We start from the raw sequence: 23,123 nt of genomic DNA on the forward strand, positions 1-23,123 counted from the left end.
GGGCCGCGGTCGGTGCCTGGCAGCCAGAGGGTCGGTGCCGCCATCGCCATGGGCACCCGCGACGACGAGTACGACTACCTCTTCAAAGGTACCGCCGCCGCCGCCCGCGCCGCGCCGGTCACAACCCTCGGTGGGCCCGCGGGGCTCGGCCCGGCTCGTCAGGCCGCGCTGGCCCGGGCCCGGGGCGGCCGTCGCGGCCTTTTGTGCGCGGGGCGGCCTTGCGGGCAGCGCCCGCCGCGGCGGGGCCCGGCTGGGCCTGGCGGCGGGTTGACCGGCGGGCCGCGGCGGGGGAGCCCCGCGGACCGACCCGACCCGGCTCCGCCCGCCCGGCCGGGGCTGCGCGCCGGGAGCCGGGGCGATTGGGATCGCCGGCGGGCGCGCTGGGAGCGCGGGGGGGGCCGGGGGCCGGGGCGGGGGAGGCTCAGGGCCGGGGCTGGAGGGCGGTGGGCCGCGAGGCGCGCTGTGGCCGGCGGCGGGGCCCTGGAGTGGGGCGAGATCGCCCCCGGCGTCGGGCCGGGGCTGAAAAAACTTCGGCTTCGATGGAGAACTCCTTCACAGGCCGCAACCGACCGGGCATAACTTAGCGGGGAAGCTTCACGGTGTGAACTGGGCTTTGCCTGGGGTTATTTCAATACTTCTGTCCCCGTATTTGTGACATTTTGGGTCGTCCAGCAGCTGCGTGTAAGGGTCGTGTGAGAAAATAGCTGACTGCCGGGTGGGTTCAGTGCTGCTGTGCTTGCCCTGGCTCGGGTCGTCGTTTTTATTGCTGTCGATGTCCTGCAGGTCGGTGTCCGGCATGTGTGAGGCTTCTCGGGTTGACCTGATCCCCGGAGCATCCCACAGCTCTGCTTTCGAGGCCTACGGGGTCGTGCAGACGGGTGTAAATTGTTCACCTTCGTGTTTACCGACCTGTTTTATACTTGGTCTCCTGCGGTAGCGTGGCTGAAACCCGTAGATTCGTCCCAAGAGTTGTCTCTCCCAAAAGGCCATGTTGCCGTCTCTGTCTGTGGGTGCCCGGGGCTCTGGGACGGGGTGGGTCTGTGCCTGCTGCTGCCAAAATTCCCCAGGAGTTTGGTGCCGGAGCGCACTGTACGTACCTGGCTGCTAACAAGGGCAGCGGCGATTCCACGCTTGCTCGTTGATGAAAGAGCAATTACTCATGTGTTGGAAATGTTTTATGGATGTATTTGCCTGTGTGGTGTACTTGTTTTACAGCCTTGAAGATGTTGGAGGGGCAAAACCTCTCATTTCTTCTGTGCCTATAAAGCAGAAAACTAGCCTCCAAAAATATGCTAAACTGTCTGGGTCTAAACTAGTTTCCTTCTGAAGTCATTCCACTGTCTATTTCCCAAGTGGCTTAATAGCTGGGAACTTGAAAGCCTAAAAATTTTATTTCTTTTTTTTCTTTCTGTGAATAGTCAATTAGGTGGGCAAAACTGCATTCATATTTAAAAATACTTAGGCCGCTTTGAAATGCGATTTTAATTTTATCTGGAATGAAACTTAACCTAAAGCTATTTGGTCAGGAACCGTGCTGGTTTGTTGATGCTGCAAAGTAACTTGGCATGCTTTGTAGCACTTAACTTAATGAAATATGGGGGAGAAAATTGTCCTCTTCTGTGCATCCTTTGGGTGGGGGTAGTCATGTGGATGTTTTTTAAAAAAATAGACAAACCAACCCACAAAACGCCCCTTCCCTATTTCCTCATCTTTTCCTTCCTTCCTTCCTTCCTTCTAGGCTTTTTGGGACAAGGCAAGAAATAATATAAATGCAACCGAGTGGGACGAGATCTCCGCTTTAGGACTAACTTCTCTTCCTTTCCCTTGTGCTCCCTCCAAAAACTGAATTAAATATCAAGGGGAGTTGGCATAATGAAAAACATGATGTCCAGGGGTTTGATTGACTTCTGGTGTAGCACCTTCTTAGCTACACAGATGGCTGTTGAACTCTCTTCTGTCGGGCATGTGTAGTGGTCAGAGGTAGAAATAATGGTGGATGAGGTTTGCAGTCTGGGAAGAATTCTTTTTATTAAGTTTAAGGTTTGTCTGTTTCCCCTACCACCCATTTCCAAAGGAAACTTGGTTGGACTCTGATAGCTTTTATACTTGTGCTTGTTTAATAAATTTGCATCTTTGCATTGTAATATTATTTAGGATGACTCTAGTTGAATGCAGTGTTGCTTTAAAGTCACAATTTTTGCCTTTTTATATAGTGGAGGATCTGGAACTGCTTGTATAGGAACTTCTGTCATTTAGCATAGATTATATTAATCAGCTTTATGAAAAGTTTAAAAGGCAAAGAGCCCCGTTTATTGTTAGGCTCCTTCGTGTGAAATACTGCCTATAAAACAGCTCTTCGGGGGTGAAAATGGCCAAGGAGTTTGTGGCAACAGTTTCTGTGCGTAGCTGGCTGACCGTTCTGGGTCTTCCCTCGCTCCCTGCCAGCTTCTGCTTCGGGACCGGCCATTTCAATCGGGCGGCGGGAGAGATGAGCATTATCGGCTTATCGGGTCTAGCACACAGTAGGCGAAAACTAATTTAAGGTTTGGTGGCACTCTGGGGATGCGAGTGTGGTTATAGTCAAAGCTGCTCTGCTAAACTAGCACCTCTGTATCTTTATTCCCAATTTCCCTTTCTTCTGTGTGCATCCTGGCAGTCAGAACCGCTTATTTTATTGATCACAACGAAATGTTGTTTGTTAACAAAATGACTGAGCCAGCCTTTGGGAGAACAAGCTGGATTTTGTATGCAGAGCTGCGCAGAATAATGAGGCTGTGAGGATCTTGTTGTAGCTGCGTTTTGGTGATGTAACCCAAGCGAAGCCAGTGGTTCAGGGCTCTGTTCCCAATTAGTTTTGTAGCTGGGCTGGTTAAAAAGCAGGAACTTTTCAGGATGAGTTTTGAATGGGTTGGATCTGGAATTGAATTCATGACCTTTTAATATCTTTTAAAATACTGGAAGCCTTGTACCTATTAAAATGTGATCCGCACATTAATTTTCCTCTCAAGAAGATTAGCTATTACCAGTGTTTATTTTAAAAATTAAATTTGAGGTTGTGCAGATGTATGCTGGCTCATGAAAAAGGAAGGAAAAAACACCCGTAGAAAAAAAAATAAGAGCTTTCTTTTACCTTTGTGGGAATTTAGGCAGCTTTGATTAGAGCTTAAGCCTAACAAAGGCTGTGCTTATTAAAAACAAATGCGTGTCATACTAGTCATCAATATCTGGCAACCTTAAGTACTTAATATTGATAATGAACTCTGCGTATGCGGTCTCTGCTAGAGAGAGTCTTAACCTTCTTGATTCAAAAGAATATATTCTTTTTGCCAGATTAATAGACTAGTCTATTTAAAATTCTATCCTAAACTCGATTTATTTTTTTTTCCCTTTTTCTTACCAACAATGTATTGCGCTGGATTTTTAATTCCGTCTTTGGCTTGCTTTGTCCCAGGATCCCGCGGTGTGATGCAGGTGTCTGGGTGGTGGGACGCTGCTCTGCTGGGGCGGCCGTAGGTCTGTGTGACAAGACTCGGGAAGCGGAGGGATGATGGTGACTGAAATCCAAATGCTTTGCCGCTGACGGATGGGTAACGCGGTGACCAGTAGCCCACAGACTGGTACAGTGGTGGAGGAGAGAGAAAAACTGGGAAGGACTGAAGGAGCAGCGCCACGGTTCAGGGTGTAAACGGGCGAACAAGCCCGGGCTTGCTTGTGTGTTTACAGCCGTCTGGTGATGACTGGTGCTGGTTACCAGTTCAGGTCACTTTCAAGTTAAAACCAGCGCATCTTTCCATGACAGTGTGGTCCTAAAGGCCATTTAGGGAGTGTGACTTCATCGATTCTGGTGAGATGTGTTTAGGGAGTATTCAGGCTCTTAGATCTGATTTGGAACTTTCTTTTCTACTCTGTCGAGACTTCTGCATTTGAAAAGGCAAAGCTGTCTGGTGGCCTGTTCCCACATTTGGGAAGCTTTCCCGAGATTTGATCACTTAGTCCAGAATCTTGCCGCTGTCTTCTTGCTCTGCTCCTGTAGAGAACACAGCTGTGTGGGTTCCGTCTCCATGTGGGCCTCCAGTCTTTGCATCTTTCTCCTGAAAGTGAAAATGCTCGTTTAATGCTCAAGGTTGAGTATTGTCAAGAAGCACTTGGAGACTGTTAAGGTAGAGAGAACATTATGTACTGAGTTTGGATCTGGTTGCCCTCCTTTGTTACTTCTGCATCCAGTAACTTCTCAAAAACGCTCTTGCAAGCCCCGCCAGGACGTGGAGCAGCCCAGTAAAGGGGAGCCTGCTGCTTCGTTGCCAGATTGCAGCAGAGGCGAGTAACCAGCTAACGTAGCGCAGGACCCCCTGAATTTTCTTCCTGCGACAGATGGAGTTAATGGCCTGAGAGCCATTTGCACAGTTTATGCACAAAGCTGATAGTTTTCAAATGCCAGAAGATAGGAGGTGGCCGGAACCTGGGGAGATGGCGGTGTTTTCTCAAGCTGCGGATTCAGGAGAAGGTAACTCCCTTTGGAAACAGTTGCAAGTTTCAGGGTTTTTCCAAGCTGGTCTTGTGTGGTGGATGTTCTTACCTCCTTCTGCCTGTGGTCGGGGCTTTGCTGTAGGGTACAGCCTACTCCAAGCCAGGAGATCGCCGTGCAAGATGGGTGACCTTCGGCCCGTTCTCGGAACACCCCGTGGAATTAGTCACGAAAAACTGTTTGTCTGGAAAATAAAGCTAACAAAATCCTAGAGTTAGAACTTGTAATAAAATCTTTTTTTATATATCTGTTCTCATACCCTAAAGAATGGTTTAGGCTGTTTGCCAGTGAAGGCAGAGCACTGTGAGGCGCTGATTTAAGCTCTCCGGGGTGGGGAGTTGTGGCACCTTGCCACGATCCACTGGCTGCCCGTTCCTGCCTCTTGTATTTTGACTGTTCAGCTGTGCTAGCACAATTATCCGTCTATCTGTGCTGTCAGCCGGATGAAATGCCGGGGGATTGGGGGGGGAGAGTCCGGAGCATTTCAGCCATCTCCCTGTGCAGCTCCGGAGCTGTCGCAGGAGGGTAACAGAGGGCACAGCAGAAGTTTGGGAATGTGCTGGCAGGGGTGGGGAGGTACGCGAACTGGAGCAGCGCGCTGCCAGAGCGGCATCCTGAAACAATGGCCTGAGCAGAAAAAAAAGCCGTGATAACTTTGAAAAAACAAGCACGATCCTTGGCCCTGGGAGAATGCTGGTGAGCTCACTCTGGAAGTGTGTAATGAGAAGAGTCTTCTGTAATTTGTTGTGGAGGGATCAGGAATGTTTTTTTCTGCCTGTGTCCGCTTTCCTATAGGAAAACCAGAATGAGAAAGATCAACGAATCTGTACTTTGAACCAAAGTAGGAAATATTCCCAGGGTTGAAGAAACCTCGCTGAGACTGCCTGTTTTCTCTCTGCTCAAGCCAGGAGACTGTTAGCTTGAATACCAAAGTCAAATGTGCGATAGAGTAGTGGCTGAGATGAAGGGAGGATGGCTTAATTGCTCTGAGTCTCATTTCCCCTTGCTCTGGTCAGTAATACAGGGGTTTAAGAAAATGCGTGTAGTTGCATTAGCTGCATAGTAAAGAAGCTGGTATGGCAGATCTTGCTGTGGGAGCTGCTGATGAGAAGGTCTCGTGGAGAAGCCCGGTCTAGGGTGGCTGGGTACGGAGCAGGAATGGCAGGAGGTGTGCCTCGGGCTCGGCGGAGAGCTTCAGCCGCGAAGCAGGGGGAAACTTTGATTTTCACAATTCCTTTCAGTAAAGCTGGGGTTTGTGTGCTAAAGATCTCTCTGCACTAACATTTTTCTCTCTGCACTAACATTTTTCTGTTAACATGGCAACGCCTTGTGTGGAGGCAGAGATTTTTAGCTCATCTTTCACTTCTCATGCAATCTACTAGAACTTGTTTCCCTGGCTGAAGTTCTGCTTTGCTTTCTATCTAGTTTGTAGTATCAAATGTCTCCTGTTTTTCCCTTTTTGCGGTGAACATATTTATGAATCAAATTGTGGAGATAAAACACCCTGTATGACCCCAACAAGGACTGCAAAGAATTATTTATGGTGTTTTGTTGTGGTTTGTTTTTTTTTTTTTTTTTTAAATAAAAATAAAGTAGGTTTATACTGTACACAGGCTTTTGTCAGGCAGAAGGGTAGCCTGTTGCCATGTTCTTGACTGTAACATTTCTTAAAATGTGGCTTGCAGCCTTCCTCTGCAAAAGGTTGAGTCTGCAAGGGTCATCTAGTTACCTCTAATTACTGGCGGCGGCTTGGAGCTGTCGACAGTCGCTGGAGCGATTTCTCCTATCCGTCTCCGAGGAACCGAGCAGCTGGTAGTGACAAAAAGGCTTGCGGCTGTTTCGGGGCTGGGGAAGCAAGCTGTGAGTGGTAAAGTCTGAGGTGTTGTCAGCATAACTTTCTCCTGTGTTTGTCCGGCGGTGCAACTCCTCTGGGTCCTGCCGGCCAGCTGGGTAGCACCACCGCGCTATGTAAATGCTGGCATGAAGAATTAATTTCGAAAATAATGTCTTTTCTTTCAGTTGTGTTGATTGGAGACTCGGGAGTTGGGAAGAGTAATCTTCTGTCACGTTTCACACGCAATGAGTTCAATCTGGAGAGTAAGAGCACCATTGGGGTGGAATTTGCCACCAGGAGCATCCAGGTGGATGGGAAGACGATAAAAGCACAGATCTGGGATACTGCAGGACAGGAACGATACCGTGCCATTACTTCAGCGTGAGTACTATGTCTTTGCTCAGGCTAACAGCAGAATCCTAGCAGAGATGGTACAGATAAGTTTATGGGTAGAGAATTAATGAAACATATTTGGGACACGTGACAAAATCATTACAACAGACTTCAGTGTAGATCCAAGTCATAAGATGGCACAGAATACTTCTGTGTTCCTTGATTAATATAATGAAAGTAACTTTTAGATTCTGATGATACTATTATAGAAAAAATGACAGCTTAAATCAAAAGTGTGGGAAATTCTGTTTGAGTCTTGTGATCTGGGTTTTTTACCTGCCCCGGACGTGCTGTCTTCATCCCGTGGAATGAGTGTCACTTCTGCTGGAAGCTGGGTACTGTTTGACATCAAGTTTTGGTCTGGGTTTACCTAATTCCAGTGGCTTCTGGTCTTCAATGCCCCTCTCAATCTTGAGCTTGAGGGCATTTTTAGGACAGTCTGCAGCCACAAACTCCCTGGAAATCGAAATGACTTTGAATTAGTCACAGCCCTGAAAATTAGGTCCCAGAATGCATGCTGAATAACCAGTAAGAAGGCAACTGTGATAATGCTGACTCTGCAGCATTAGACACGTTCCCTATTTAGAACAGTGGTGTTGAGAAGCTTTTATGTATGGCACCTTCTTAATCCAGACAGTTTCTTAAGATGTAACCTCTGGTTGTATCTGTTTCTATGTAGGTAGTAGGCAAAAGTCTCTTTTAGAGGGAAAAAAAAAAAAAAACCAAACCTCACAACCCTATTGTCAGGCCTTGTTATCGAGGGCATGTTCTGATCAGCAACTTGAAGTTTTTAGTATTATAGATGTATATCAGTTTTTAAAGGTACAAACAAATCACGCACAGATTGAGCCATTTGTATTAAAGTCAAAGTAAGGGGAACTTTTTTCATTGAGGTGAGATAGGGTAATGCAGAGTAGATGGAAGCAAAATAGGTGGTCATGGAGCCCAAAGGGAATACTCTATAGGGAAGGAATGCAAAAACAAAGTAATGCAGAAGCAGATCTAAGTGGCGATTTCAAATTGCATCTTTTCCATAATTGTTAGCATGGGGTTTTTTGTGATTTTTTTTTTTTTTTTTTTTTTTTTGGTGACCCTTAAATTGTTCTTCCTGCTCTAAAAGCTTAGCAGAAAAATTGCTGGCTGAGTCTGGTTCAGCAACAGACTTGGCCGATGAGAATCGATGCATCTGTAGTCCTGTGATCCTGCCTCTCCTTTGTGCTGGCACGAGCTCTTGCTTGACACATCGCTCGGCCAGTTCAGCTTGCTAAGCCAGCAGAACGCCCACCAGCAGTAAAAAGTGCGTGTTTTCTGCTGACTGGGTGCCCTGAATGGGTTCAATGATGTGTCGGACAGGTGCTGGCGGAGCACAGGAGAAATGGTAGGATGGTGTGGCAGAGAAATATGGACGTTATGGGATTGCTGATACAGGTTGGTTTGTGCTGTCCTGAGCCCTTGGCTTGAGTTTAAACGGGCCCAAACCTCCGCTCAGCGCGTGAACTCCGTTCTCGGATTATGGGCTTGTGGGTAAGCGTCAATATAGCCCAGAGTCCCCCTCTTAAAAATTAAAGAGGGAGAGGAGGTATTTGAAAGATCAGCAACAAATACTGACATTTTACTAGTAGAATGATGTGTGTTATAACATCACAAAAACCTTCTAGCAGTACTGTTTCTGAAATGCGTTGTGTGTTTTCTTGCACGCTGTTCTAGCAGACTGAAAACGTCATGGCTTCTGCGGTCTCTTCAGCATTTTGTTACATATATTGGAATTTTTTAGGAATGCAATTTAAAACAAAAAAAAAAAAAAACAACCCAGCATTTGGAGCTTGGTTTTTGGCTTAAGAAACCCCAGCAACAGTATTTGCACCAGCACAGCTTCTCCCAAAGCAGGGGGAATGTTTTTAACATACTAGTAGCCAAGATGGAAGAGCCAGATACCAGGTTCGTTGATATAACTCGGGCAGAGCTCTCTGTAAGGGAATGTGCCTTATGGTTTCAGATATTACCGCGGTGCTGTTGGGGCTCTTCTTGTCTATGACATTGCCAAACATCTCACCTATGAGAACGTGGAACGCTGGCTAAAGGAGCTTAGAGATCATGCAGACAACAATATTGTCATCATGCTGGTGGGTAACAAGAGTGACCTGCGCCATCTGAGAGCTGTGCCCACTGACGAGGCCCGGGCTTTTGCAGGTTTGTAGACGATGTGGTCTGGGTTGGTGCGAGCTGTAATCGTGCTCTTGTTGTCCGGGACTAAACTTTCACCTCAAGTTTTATTTTTGACCCTAAAAAAGGCATTTTAAGATGATTTTTCTTTAAATGAAAATATCTTGGCTTCTTAAATAGCGTGTGTGGTGGTTGTTTTGTTGGTTGTTTTTTTTTTTTTTAATCTAGTGGTAGTACATGTTTTTGGAACGCTGTCCTTGAGCTGCCTGATAGCTAAAGATTAAACACTTCCTCTAGCAAGGCTAGAAACAGTAAGCAACATCTAGAAGAGAAGATGTCACAATACAGCTATAAAATATCACAACACAAAATGTCTTTCCTTCCTTCCTAGAGGCCTGGTTCTACTGAGTATATATCAATGTGGACAGCTGCAAGTGAATATTTGAACCTTCTCTTAGATGGTGTAGTTTCTGCTCCAGAGCACTGAGGCATATAGTAGTGTCATCTATTTTCATTTCAATGCAGTGATCATCAGACTTGGAGATTATCAATTGTCAGGAGAAATCATGTGGGTTATGTGAGCTGCTGCCACTGCATTACTTCTCTCTCTTCCTTATTTTGCAGAACACTGGTCCAATACTCTTTTGCCCTTATAACCCTAGTGACATTCATAGAATCGTATAATAATTTGGGTTGGAAAGGACCTTTAAAGGCCATCTAGTCCCTGCCATAAGCAGGGACATCTTCAACCAGAGCAGGTTGCTCAGAGCCCCGTCCAACCTGACCTGGAATGTTTCCAGCTATGGGGCATCTCCCACCTCTCTGGGCAACCTGGGCCAGTGTTTTACCACCCTCATTGGAAAAAAATTCTTCCTTATATCTAGTCTAAATCTTCCTTCTCTTAGTTTAAAGCCATTATCCCTTGTCCTATTGCAACAGACCCTGCTAAGAAATTTGTCTGCATCTTCCCTGTAAGCCCCTTTTAAGTGCTGAAAAGCCACAATAAGGTCTCCCTGGAGCGTTCTCTTCTCCAGGCTGAACGCCCCCAACTCGCTCAGCCAGTCTTCACAGCAGAGGGGCTCCAGCCCTCAGACCATCTTCATGGCCTTGTCTGGCCCCACTCCACCAGGTCCACGTTTTTCCTGCACTGAGGCCTCCAGAGCTGGCTGCAGTACTCCAGGTGGGGTCTCACCATAGCGGAGCAGAATCCCCCCCCCTCGCCCTGCAGGCCATGCTGCCGGGGATGCAGCCCAGGATGCGGTTGGCTTTCTGGGCTGCCAGTGCACTTAGTCGGCTCGTGTCCAACTTTTCACCTGCCAGTACCCCAAAGTCCTTCTCAGCAGGGCTGCTCTCAATCCCTTCATCCCCAGCCTGTATTGATACCGGGGGTTGCCCCGACCCAGGTACAGGACCCTGCACTTGGCCTTGTTCAACCTCATGAGGTTCACGTGGGTTCACTTCTCAAGCCTGTCCAGGTCCTTCTGGATGGTATCCCGTCGCTCAGGTGTGTCAGCTGCACCACTCAGCTTGGTGTCATCCACAGACTTGCGGAGGGTGCACTTGATCCCACTGTTTATGTCATTGATGAAGATATTAAACAGTACTGGTCCCAGTACGGACCCCTGACGCCATTTGTCACCGACCTCCGACTGGACATTGAGCTTTTGACCAGTACCCTCTGAATGCGACCATCCAACCAACTCCTCATCCACCGAACAGTCCGCCCATCAAATTCAACACTCCAATTAGAGAAGCATGTTGTGGGGGACCTTGTCAAAGGCCTTACAGGAGTCCAGATAGATGACATCCCTAGCTCTTCCCTTGTCTGCTGATGTAGTCACTCCATCATAGAAGGCCACTAGGTTGGTCAGGCAGGACTTGCCCTTGGTGAAGCTGTGCTGGCTGTCTCGAATCACCTGCCTGTCCTCCATGTGCCTTAGCATTGCTTCTAGGAGGATCTGTTCCATGATCTTCCCAGGCCCAGAGGTGAGTCTGAGAGGTCAGTAGTTCCCAGGGTCCTCCTTTCTACCCTTTTTGAAAATGGGTGCAGTATTTCCCCTTTTCCAGTCACTGGGAACTTTGCCTGACTGCTGCGACTTTTCAGATATCATGGAGAGTGACTTGGCAACTGCATCAGTCAGTTCCCTCAGGACTCCGGGATGCGTCTCGTCCCATAGACTTGTATATGTTCAGGTTCTTTTTGGTGGTCACGAACCTGATCTTCTCTTACAGCGGGAGGAACTTTGTTCCCACAGTCCCCGCCTTGTGGTCCATCTACTTGATAGTTGTGGCGAGAGAGGCTGCCAGTGAGGACAGAGGCAAAAAAGTTGAGTCCCTCAGCCTTCTCCTCGTCCGTTGTTACCAGTTTGCCAGTCTTGCTCATTAGGGAGGGTACGCTTTCTCTGACCTTCCTTTTCTGGCTGACATACCTTTAGAAGCCCTTCTTATTTTGCTTAGTGTCCCTTACCAGGTTCAGCTCCAGCTGCACCTTGGCCTTCCTGTCCCCATCCCTACGCAACTGGGCAACGTCCCTGTAGTCTTCCCAGGATACCTGTTCCTGCTTCCACTGCCTGTGCATTTCCTTCTTGCCCTTTAGTTTGACCAGAAGGTCTTGACTCAGCCATGCTGGTCTCTGGCCCTCCTTTCCTAACTTCTTACACCTGGGGATCAAGACCTTGCAATCTATGGAAAGTGTCCTTAAAGATCTGCCAGCTCTGTTGTGCTCCCTTGTCCCTGAGGGCAGTTTCCCAGGGGGTCCTATTGACTTGACTCTTCGAAGAGCTGGAAGTTTGCTTTCCTAAAATTCAGGGTCCTGACTTTACTCTTTGCTTGACCCTTATCCCTCAGGACTGCAAACTCCACCAGTGCGTGGTCACTGCAGCCCAGGGTGCCTCCAATCTTGACGTCACCAATCAGCTCACTCGCGTTGGCGACCAACAGGTCTGGTATGGCAGGGCTGTCTCCTACCGAACTTAAGAAGTTATCCTCAATGCACTCCAGGAGTCTCCTGGATTGCCTACATCTCTTCATGCGGCTTTTCCAGCGGATGTTGGGGTGGTTGAAGTCCCCCAGCAGGACGAGAGCCTGCGCGTGCGCGATGCCTCCTGGAGCTGGAGTAAGAGGCTTTGTCAACAGGCTCCCTTTGATGGGGCGGCCTGTAGTAGACCCCAACCACATGGTTCCCTGTTGCCTCAGTCTCTAATTCTTACCCACCCTGCGTGTGGCTATTCTTCAGAGACAGCTCTTCACACTCTACCCATTTCTTGATGTAGAGGGCAAGGCCTCCATCCCTTCTGAACAGCCTGTAGCCATTGATAGCCGCACTCCAGCCATGGGATTCCTCCTGCCAGGTTTCACTAGTGGCAACCAGGTCGTAACTTTCTGGCAGCACGGTGGCTTCCAACTCCTCCTGTTTGTTGCCCATGCTGTGTGCATTGGTGTAGAGGCACTTGAGCTGGGCTGTCGGCTGTGTCAACCTTCACGTTCAGCTTACTTTTGTGTGGCTGTCAAGCTTGGAGGTGGAATTTAAATGTTTAGCTTTTAACATCCTTCTATGAATATCACTAGGGCTTGTTTAAATGTGTTTCCTGACATTTTGCTAGTAAGCAAGTACCCTGTGGTTAGTAAAACCACTTTAAATTTTCAGACGAATGAGAAGTCAAGTCTATAAGAGAAGCAAAACAAATTAGTAGGCACCTCAGATAGTGCATTACTTTGGTCATTTGGTTCAACATCTTATTTTTTGCCCCTGACTTCCTACTAAGGCTGCTTTAGATCGCTAGTGACGGTACAGGTGTTTAAGTGACTGAAATTTGCCTATTTCTGGGCAGGTGGTACAGTACTATTCCAGATGTGACGTTTGGGTGTTAATCACAATTTTTTTTTTTAAATGTATATCTTTTGCATTGTAAGAGGAAAGAAGAAAATAGATCGTATTACTGAGGGTGTTATTGTAATTTGGAGGTGGGGTCTGATTAGGAAAGTGAAGGTCTGTTTATCTTTTGGGGGTTGCGGTGGAGAATCGTGACTCCTGTTGCAGCCAACGTGCTTTTGCCTGTGCTCTTGCTCAAGGTACTTCTAGGAGTGATCTGTAGCCAGATGAGAAGAATATTGTATTACTTGACTGAACAAGGGCTGCAGTGAGGGAAACGTTCTCCTGCTATGGAAAGGCAGTGGTCAAAGGTGACGCCGCTGAAATAGCGCACCAAGCGTATCAGGAAAAAAAAAAATAAAGACTGTGCCCCAGCTGATTTGGCCTAAAAATAAAGGTGAAAACCTCAAAGTAAAGGTGAAATAAAGTGCTATTAAAGTTTTTAACTGAACCACTTGTTATTTATTACAGAAAAAAATAACTTATCTTTTATTGAAACCTCTGCTCTGGATTCAACAAATGTAGAAGAAGCCTTCAAGAACATCCTTACAGGTATGGTTTGTTATGGATTCAGAGGTCCACTCCTGAGGCAGTGGATCTTCTTCGTGGGCACGTTTTGTGGTTATCTATAATGTTTTGGAAACGAATGCTGGGAATGATGGTTAGTTTGCAAGTCTTCTAATCTTACCTTTGTGTTCTGCCTCCCATCCCACACATACCTTTTCTGCCCGAGAATCTGGAGGTTTCTAGTCTCCTGATATTCCTGAAATTCAAGATATTGCAATAGCACTGTTGTAAAGGCACTGGTAGTTCTGTTCCCGCACAAAATGGCAGCAGTGAAGCCATAGCCATGCTGGGAAGTTAAATGTTCCAGTGTGTTCTCTTGCACCAAAGCAGACCGGTAATAATATTTTTATCCAGACTACTGAACTCTTGTTTCTCAGCTGATGGCAAGGGTTGTAGGTGACTGCACCAGCAGCAGAGCTGCGTGCAGGCTGCCCTCTGGGAATGTCCTTGAAGAGTCCCAGGAGTTGGTGAAGAATGTGATAGTGGTCACAGGCCAAAATGAGGCCAGGGCTTACGATTTCCACTGCCCAAGAATGTTCCTCAGCACGTATAACTGCTGTAGATGTGGCTACTGAGTGTGCAGTGTCCAGTTGCAGCTTCAGACTGGAACAGGCTGCCCAGGGAGGTGGTGGAGTCTCCATCTCTGGAGACATTCAAAACCCTCCTGGACGCGTTCCTGTGCAACCGGCTCTAAGGTGGCCCTGCTCTGGCAGGGGGGTTGGACTAGATGATCTCCAGAGGTCCCTTCCAACCCTATGATTCTATGACTTGCTCTGTGCTATGTGGCTCAGGGAGTGGGTCCACAGTGTGTAGTATCAGAGGTATTCCAGGTAGTAGTACTCTACCGCTCGCTTTTTTCCTCTTTCAGACTGAGGCTTAGAATTTCCATTCTTTAGGATGGAGCTGTTGCCTGCATGTGTTTTCTTGGCCCTGGAGTAAGGGAGCACTCTACTGCAGGTGAAGCCTAGGAGTCACCAGTACAACTGTATTACTGTAGGTACCCCAGCAAGTCCTCCTTACTGTGCTGAGCCATGACCAAAGCATTTTTGCTGGTAGGGGATTGCAGATTTGAGCTGAGCGCTCGTTTGTCCCGTAGAAGAGTGCAGCTCTGTTCTAGGCTAAATGCAGCACGTGGAGAGCGTGCTGATTTCTTTCAAAGTGAGGTTGGCCAAGAAGTGTGAGTCGTGTGGTCACAAGGTAGGAGAAGGAGGAAGGACAGGGTTGAAGTGGTGAGGGTACGTGGCCTACAGGTGTAGAATTGGGAAGCACACAGAGCAAGAGAGATGCTTGAAATAAGGGCTGCTCATCGCTGTGTTGTTAATTCAGTTGAGGTGGATAACTTTTCCTGAACTTGGGAGTTTGGCCTAATCTTACTCCAATTTTAGTTAGACTTCAGTTTGTGTGACTGTGTCAGCACTGTATGCTTTAGCACTTTGTGATCTGGAGGATGTATTATTCTGGCGCCGGTCTGAGGTGACTGTGCGTTTGGGTAGCTCTCTGCCTGAGCTAGTTCTTGGAAGCAGAGTCCTGGGAAGCATGGTGCTGTCCCACCCAAGGATGTCTGAAGGAGATGAGTGTGGGCCTGCAGGACTGCTGAACTGGAGCTAACAAAGCCAGATAAACTTGAGCATCACTGCTTTCCGAGACTCTGCCTTCCACTCTGTGTTCTGCAGGAGTCATATCTCAAAACACTGTTTGAGGTGACATGGAAGTTGATGTTTCAAAGCATAGTCATCCACTCCTAAAATGAAATAATTGGTAATTGGCAAAAAACCCTTAAATCACATCTAAATAGGCAGAGTGCTATCAAGCAGGCGATGAATTACTGTTCTACCTCTGGCTGCTCTCTGAGATCTGAATCTTGTCCTAAAGAGGGGAGAACACCTTATAATTTGTCAGTGTGTTTGTCCTGTCTCTTGAAAAGCTCTTTAAGATCCATATCGTGAACATGAAGAGTTGGCAAGATCCAGTTCCTGACTGTTGCTTACCATAGCTGAATTCTAGACCAATGAACTGTCTTGCCCCGGTACGTGGTTTTGTGAAGTTCTGTCTGATTTCCATGTCCCACAACATCTCAAGATGAGCATTTTCAGACCTTTATTGTTACCAGATATGGATTTCAGCTAAATGAGAATGAGCCTTTTGTTCTGGTTCTACTTGATTGTCAGGAAGTATCTGGGGTATGTTGCTTATTGGATGCTGACCCAAGAATTGGCATTGTATTATTGTGTCTTGATTATGTATGAATGAGAGCCTATTATGAGGAAAAAAAGCTGAGTTTTAATAGGATGAATTCTGGAAGGCAGGCTCTTCCAGGTTTCTTTTGCAGAGGCGTGCAGGGAAGCGGTAAGAAGTGTTGGGATCACTAGGTCTGGCCAACTCTGTTGGTACCAGAAATGTGTTGCAATTAGAGGAGGATGACCAAGAAGAGGCAGGCAGGAGAAAAAGGATAGCCAAGCTGTTCCTAGAAGTAAAAAGCCGGACAGACTAGGAATGGGTTTTATTTGCTGTTTAGCAAGATTTGTGTTGAGTTATTGGAGCTACTGGTGAAGCAACTGGAGCATATTGCTGTTGAGAGAGCCACAGAGAAGTCTGCCTGGTGTCCGAGCTGGGACCGTCCCTTGTGCGGGGCAGCCTTATAGCAGATCCACTGCTTATCTGTGACACCTGCCTGGATCTGAGGCAACTTGCCTCGTGCTTTGAGATGGTATCCATGGGTTTAGTGCTCTGGACGTAGTTCAGCAGTTGCCGTCCATCCTGTCTTCCCTTGGAGCATTGCCCTGAGACTGACCCTGGGTAGAGAAGATGGCCCGAGGTTGCTCTAGGAGGGAGCCCTGCTGTACCAGATAAAATACTTAAGGAGCCAGAACTTGAGCTGAGGTCAGGTCCGGGCAAACTGAACTCAAAACACTACCTCCTAGCAGCGTCCTGGGTGCCCAAAAGTGTTGAGATTGTCCAGTTCTGGTACAGTGGGGATGTGGCTAGTAAGACTGTGTCGTCCTGAAAAGGCTGTTCTTAAAATGATTGCCTGGGGGAGAATCATCCTTCTAAGAGAGAAGAAGAAATCTGGGAAAAATATGTAGAGCAGTGAGTTGGGAGCAACTGCGGGGCACTTGGAGGAGGGAAGAAGGTGGGAGCAGCAGAACGGGAGCTTCCTTACTGGCCACCAGTTTGAGGGATCGCTAAAGACTTTGAAAAAACCCCAACCAACAAACAATCAAAAACCCCTGTACAGATGCTACCCCAAAGAAAAGAGGGCTTGGCAATAACTCTGAACAGCCTGCGTTAAAATACGCTACCGAGCACGCGAGAAGGGGGATGTGGCAATCTCTGCACAGCTCTCCTCATCCCTTTCAGCAAAAAGAGCTGCAAGTAGCCAGTGGCAATGAGGTGAGTCTTGGGTTAAAAGTTTCCATTTTAAACAATGTAAATATGTGCAGCTTCTTTAAAAAAACAAACAAACAAACAAAACCCACACAAACCCAACAAACCACAAGACGTAAACAAAACCCACATAGTCCCCCATGATTTTTTTAATCCTTACTAAAGACTTTGGGTGTTGCTGTTTTGAGGCTGTGGCTGCATGAATGTGGCCATAATATTTACCGCAGACTTCCAGGGAGGTACTTGCCCTTTTCCTGTCTCACAATGGAGGGAAGTTGGAACAAGGGCTTAGAGTCAGTGAAATAAGTAATTTAAAAACCTTTCAACTTAAATTATTTCTGCTAACTGTGCAGTTGAAATGGTTTGTTTCTGAAAGCTTTTAACCTGGCAGTCTCTCTTCAGCGGTTACAGCTTTGTGGATCTGTGTGCTTTCAGGCATAAATTAATTTGAGTCGAATAAATTAATTCTTTCGGGGGAAAAGCATTTTTGGATCAAGATGGGGCTTTATGGAACCATGTGGCTTTTTACTGCCGTAGGTGGGAAAACTGATTTGTTGCAGAGAGGAGTAGGCATTTCTGTCATTTGGTAGTAGCAGCGTGCCAGAAGCTGAAGTGTGAAATAGATACCGTCATTGCTGCTGCGCAATGGTGTTTTGCAAGCTTCCTGTTGATTGGTGTTTCTAGATTATTTTGGCCCTCCCCCCCCCCTTTTTTTTTTCCCCAATCAAAAATAAGATGATTCCCTGTTTTAGAAATGAGCTTTCCTGCTCCTTTCTCGTTTAAAAAGCCTTTTAATAATACCCATGTTCATGGAGTCGTTGAAAAAGAACGTGATAAGAAGTGCTGTTGTGGAAGACAGTAAGGAATCTTCTCTTAATAACTTTTCCAGACAGAGCTGGCGTATCCATTAGAGCTGGAAAGCCAGCCAGATGTTACACGCCACAGCTGGTCAGACTACATTCCCCTTCGCAGCTCTCAAGTTAAAATCTTCTAATTCTTGGGTTCTAGCATCTTCTTTGACAGATTGCTCTGCCGCGTGCATGTGCTCCGTTGGAGCCAGTGTCCTTCCGGGCTCTAACAAGTCTGTTCTCATTTCAGAAATCTACCGCATTGTTTCGCAGAAGCAGATTGCAGATCGGTCTGCGCACGATGAGTCTCCTGGCAACAACGTAGTCGACATCAGTGTCCCACCAACCACCGATGGACAGAAATCCAACAAACTCCAGTGCTGTCAGAACCTGTGACCTCCTGTAGATGACTCTTGTGCCCTTCACTTCTTCGTCTGTGCTTCATTTAGAAACTTGTGTGCACTTCTTATCTCCTGTGATTCAGTGACTCCCTCTTCCCTCCTTTACCCCGTTCCCAAGTTCCCCTTTTCATCTTAGAGCTTTAATTGTAGGGCTAACATTCCCCTGCCTCTGAAATCCCCTTCAATGTGGTGACTTTTGGGCTTGAAATGTAGGCACTGATCTGATAGACGTGTTTGTGTTGGAACATCTGCTGCTGGGTATTATCCCATGAAATACTCTCCTCAAATGGTTTGGGGTTTTTTTTTTGTTTGTTTTTTTTTTTTTTTTCTGGGAGGGAAACCATGGGGACTTGGCTATAACTGTTGAAGAAATAGCTACATTTAGGTGACAAGGTTTTCTCCTCCCATAGTCAGATTTTTTTTTTTTTCTTGTGTTTCTGTAAACATGGGGGAGAAATTAAAAGAAAATAGCTATCCTACCAAATGCTCTGTTTTCTGTCCTGATAAAGTCTCACAGTGAGGTTTTTCGTGGCTGCACACACGTAAGAAAGCTGTTGAAAGTAACATTACTTATTATGTAATTACCCCTAATACAGTTAGTCTGGCTGTGTAGTTTACAGTTTCCTGCTTGGGAAATCTTTCTCTATTCTTGTTTTATTTGGGAACAATGAAGTATGTCTGCATTGCTTTCTCTGCCACCGTGAATGCCTGTGCTGCGTGTGCGGGCTTTATGAAGTGGCTTAATATTTATTCATGGCTTATGTTAATCAGTTAACATTATTGTACAGTAAGTGCCAGCATATTGATTTCAGAAACCTTTTGCAACCTGTACAAGTAGGCTTATTTTGTACTGTAGATCAGTGTCCGAAAGCAGGATCTTCTATAGTTCCAGGGTTTTTTTGCATGCTGCTTTTTCTCTAGATCTCTCCTATCCCTGTTTGAGTGAGTGAAGCAATATTTTCATGTCATGTATATACCTGCACTTGTAAGGGTTTTGGTTGTTGTAGAGAAACACAATACTTTATACATTTTGTAAAACTTCTGCAGAACCATGGCGTCTTGAACTTTCTCTTCATGATCTTTCACTATTGACCTTGTGCATAATCTTCTTGACCTCTACTAAAATGCGTAATACTAAGATTTCACATCCTAACTGCTAACCTGCTGTTTCCCTCTTATTCTGTTTTACTGAATTGCGGACTGTAATTCTCAAATGATTGTACTTCACCTGATGTAACAGATTTGTCATCAGCAGGGCTAGCTACTGTAATACTTTGTTTTGCTGAATGGGAAGAATGGTATCACAACTTCGTGTAGTCGGTCTCTTGCTAGCTTGTGAAAATCCTCTATGATGATGGCTTTTCATTATTCACTAGCTCTTACACACCTGCATCCCCTCCGGTATACGCTGAATGTTATGAGGAGGCAAATACTGGGTGAAACTATCTAAAGGAAGAGTCGGAGACCATCTGCTGCTTTCTGAAGGCTGGTGAAGCGATTTGCAGTGAATTTTTGCTCTGTATTCTGAGACTGTACCTCACTTGATGAATCCTACCTGCGTATTAGTGAGTTGGTTTTTCTTTTCTGATACAAAGCAAATACAAAACTGTGAATTGTGCTTGAAGGGGGAATCTGACATTCCAGTCTCAACTGTTCTGTCTGGTTACGTAATAAAATTAAGGGCGGTTAACTCTGATGGCTTTTCTTTTATAAGATTTCCAGACCAATGCCTTTAAGTTTGCACTGTATGCACCGAGAGGGCGATGGTTCACAGCAAAGGGTGCACGTGGTGCCTAGCGCTTCCATTTCCCAGCTCTGTTTAGAGGCTACACTCAAGGTGAAGGGGGTGAATGCTTGCAGCCTAGTCCTGTTGAATGAGGATATGAATTCCTAGTTAGGTGTCACAGTGTTTTGTCCTAAGGGTGTCCCAGTTCGGGAAGCACTTTGAACACTTGGTATGTACTTTAATGGCATTCCGTTGAGAGAAGGTGCAACCGGTGGGAACTGGAGACGCCTCCTTTTTGGTGGTCCTAGTCCTAGTCTAGACCAGAATGTGATGTGCAGTCAGTAGTTAGGAGGCTGACAGATGAGCGCAACATCAGAGAGAGTGGAAAACTCTGAAATGTTTTCAGTATTTCATTCAGGAACGGGTGGACGCTAGTGGAACCGGGCTCCTTAATTTTTGAAGAAAACTTTATAAAGAAATTAGTTGAATTGCGTGAGGAGGAATCATGCTGTTAAGAAGACTTAGTAGTTCAGGGTGATGTATTAACGTGTTTACTCTGCAAATCCTGTTCTTAACATGAAGTTTCTAGAATCAATCTGGCCTGGTATAAGAAGCTGAGAAGCAGTTTAGTCACTTCTTTGTCTCTTAAAAGAGCTTTTCTTTAGTCTTTGACTTTGTGGAAGGCTCTAAACTTTGCCTCGGAGTCCCAACAAAAGGTTTGTGTCTAGGGCTTAAGTGTTGTTAAATCATGGGGGTGTCGAAGAGACCTGGAACAGGTTCATTGTGCGTTGCCCCCTCGGAGCAGGTGGACCTTGGACCCACATGGGTCGTGCCAGGGGGGTTGGGTTGGTTTTGAGATCAGTCATGACATGGAAAGGGCCTTTTGCTGCAGGACTCTTTGGTATACCCGAGATGTGGGAAGCACGTGTGTGCGTGCACATGCGTACGCACGCGGCTTATCTCGGCACTGTAAGCTCAGTGGTGGTTTTATCTGCTGTGGTCAACCCGTTTATTAGACTGGGTATTGACTCCTTCCCAGACTGCCGCGCTGCTCTGCAGGCGTTAGAGACGCAGCCCCTCTGTGGGTTTGAGATGCTCTTGCCTAGGCTACGCACCGGGGCCGTTAGTGCCAACAGAAAAAGGCCAGTGGACCGGTTCTGCCTGGTAAAACCGTCTTCCAGTGCAGAGCCAGGGGACAATGCTTTTGCTCTCCAGTGCCCTGGTGTCCTGCTGAAAGCATCGCGCGCTCCTCGCCACTGTAGCTCCAACCCACTGGTGGTGGCGGCCTGTGAAATCACAGAGGGGAGGATTTGGAGGAATCCTGAGGAAGCTTGAACTGTTGAAGAGCTGTCTGACATTCAAAGCAGCTCTCCAATAGGGCAAACTCCTTAACCGTGCTTTCCTGATGGGGAAAATAACAGCTAAATGTAACCTCACCTAGACTGCTTCATAGCTTCATACTGCAACTTCGCTGGCTCTGTGTCTCTCAGTATTGCTGTCAGGAAAATAGAAAAGGTTCCAGCTCTGTTCCATCTGCCGTAAGAGGTTTGAGGGCAGAATTTGGCTTAATGTAAAACTCCTGATGACAGGAAAAGCTGCCTGTGAAAGAAGGAACATGTGCTATGCTTGCTTTACTTGGATGTTGAGGATTACTTTCATTGAACTAGTGAAAAATAACACTAAAAAGCACTGGGTGCTTACCACCCGGTGTCAGTTATAGACACCTCCGTTGAAGGTTCCTGCTGATACTTGGAATGGGTCCTCCAATGCCGAATTAGTCAGGAGTCTTTTCTGCTAACTACGCTGTTAATGATGGGGAGAGTAAAGGCCAAAATTCACACATAAGTGATTTGGTGGTGAGCACACAAACAGGTCATTGGTAAAATAAATTTGTTGGGTAGACTGCCTCAGTTGAACTTCTTTTCTTCCTGGTGAGTCCGATGCTCACAGACCGGGTGAGACAAAGTCAGGGATCCCCACTGGGAGTTTGTCTGTAGCCTGCGCAGGACAGGAGAGTTTTTGGTTCATAGGAAAGTTTTAAAGCTCTATACTTGTATAAATGTAAAAATCCAGTTGATGAGTGACTGCTTGCTACTTCGTTAAAAAAGATTTTTGCGCGTGCTGTGTAGACCGTCAACATTTGGTAGAAGGAAAAGGTGCTGTGATCGCTTCTTCCCCCTGCGGCTGCTGCTCAGCACGTCTAGCAGGTCAGAAATGGTAGAAAGACCGCTGCGCCTGAGAGATCTTCCCTCCCTCCCCCTGTTTGGGTGCTCTTCTCTTAGCTCGCTTGTAATGACCCCGCAGTGTGTGGCGAGGCCGGTAATGGGGGATTCTTGGGCGAAGAGGAGAGCTGGACGTGCCGAGAGAGTGAGGATTAGTCTGTGCCTTCCGTTTGAGCAGATCACTTCCCAAAAGCCGCTTGGAAAAAAATGTACAGTAGGTGTTTTCGCTTCCTGACACTTTGATTCCTGCATGCTGTGCTGATCCAGAAGTCGTGGATGTGAGCTGTTTGTGGGCTCTTAATGGTTGAGTCTTGCCCGTGCTTGGTGATCGTTTCCCTCCCAGGCACGAAGGAAGAACTGGCTCAGAGGTTCTGGGCTCCGTAGAAGAAAAAAGATCCTAATGAAGTGACTCAGTCACTTAGGGAGGTCTTTTTCCTTCATAAAAAAAAAAAAAAAACCAAACTAGGAAAAACAGTATTAAAGGTAGGGGCCTGAATTTTAAATAAGAAGAGAAAAATCAGGCACTTAGAGGTGAAGACTGACTGTCCTTCGGTTAAAATAGAGTGAGTCAGGGCTGAGGTTGGGTTCTGGACTTGCAGACTCTTGATAGATAATACAGTTTGAGTGGTGATGAAGGGAATGTTTCCATGAAATGAGTATCTCCAGGGCTGCGCTGTTTCAGTAAATAACAGTAATTCTTATTTTAAGCTGGTCAGATAACGCACGGTGGTGTCTGTCAGGCTTCGCGGGCTATAAATAGCACTGGACCTTTGTGCGACCCAGAAGAGGTTCCATCCATTTACTTTTATTCCTGGTTCCTGTGTTAAGTGCAATTCACTCTGTAAATATACACATCACTTGATTTTTTTGTGCATGGTTATGATGTATTGTGGATATAAAGATTGCCAAACCAGACCCTGTGTGTACCATTCTGTTCCAGATGCACTTTTGGACACCAGCCGTCCGTTACCGCCGGTACCCACCGCCTCGGAAGGGAGCAGGGGCTCGGGAGGGCTTTTCCCATCGCCTCGGCACTCGGCGTTGCTCCGTGGGGGGTTGCGGGTCGCGGGGCGGCGGGTGCTCCCGGTGGTTCCCCGCGGAGAGCGGAGCGGCGCGGCCGGGGCTCGGCTGGGCGGTGAGGGGGCGGGGCCTGGGCGAGGGGTGGGGCGGGGCCGCCCCGCTGCAGGGG

At 46.9% G+C, this 23,123-nt stretch overlaps 1 protein-coding gene across 1 annotated transcript; it reads left to right on the plus strand.

Moving 5' to 3' along the window:
* On the plus strand, positions 1–22,849 carry RAB11B (RAB11B, member RAS oncogene family). Its single transcript, XM_082495248.1, has 5 exons — positions 1–88; positions 6,545–6,740; positions 8,749–8,942; positions 13,258–13,338; positions 17,836–22,849. Exons 1-5 carry the CDS (start codon positions 49–51, stop codon positions 17,979–17,981), a joined length of 657 nt encoding a protein of 218 aa, XP_082351374.1. The 5' UTR covers positions 1–48; the 3' UTR covers positions 17,982–22,849.
* The last annotated feature ends 274 nt before the right edge of the window (positions 22,850–23,123 follow it).

This window comes from Vanellus vanellus, assembly GCF_965231255.1.
Source record: "Vanellus vanellus genome assembly, chromosome: 25".
Lineage (NCBI taxonomy): Eukaryota > Metazoa > Chordata > Aves > Charadriiformes > Charadriidae > Vanellus > Vanellus vanellus.

What these genes read in the sequence shown, in the direction of transcription:
- RAB11B (XM_082495248.1), top strand. Translation starts at nt 49, where the DNA reads ATGGGCACCCGCGACGACGAGTACGACTACCTCTTCAAAG. An exon ending in GTACGACTACCTCTTCAAAG is followed by an intron (nt 89 to 6,544) that starts GTACCGCCGCCG and finishes CTTTTCTTTCAG; the next exon opens with TTGTGTTGATTGGAGACTCG. An exon ending in CTTCAAGAACATCCTTACAG is followed by an intron (nt 13,339 to 17,835) that starts GTATGGTTTGTT and finishes TTCTCATTTCAG; the next exon opens with AAATCTACCGCATTGTTTCG.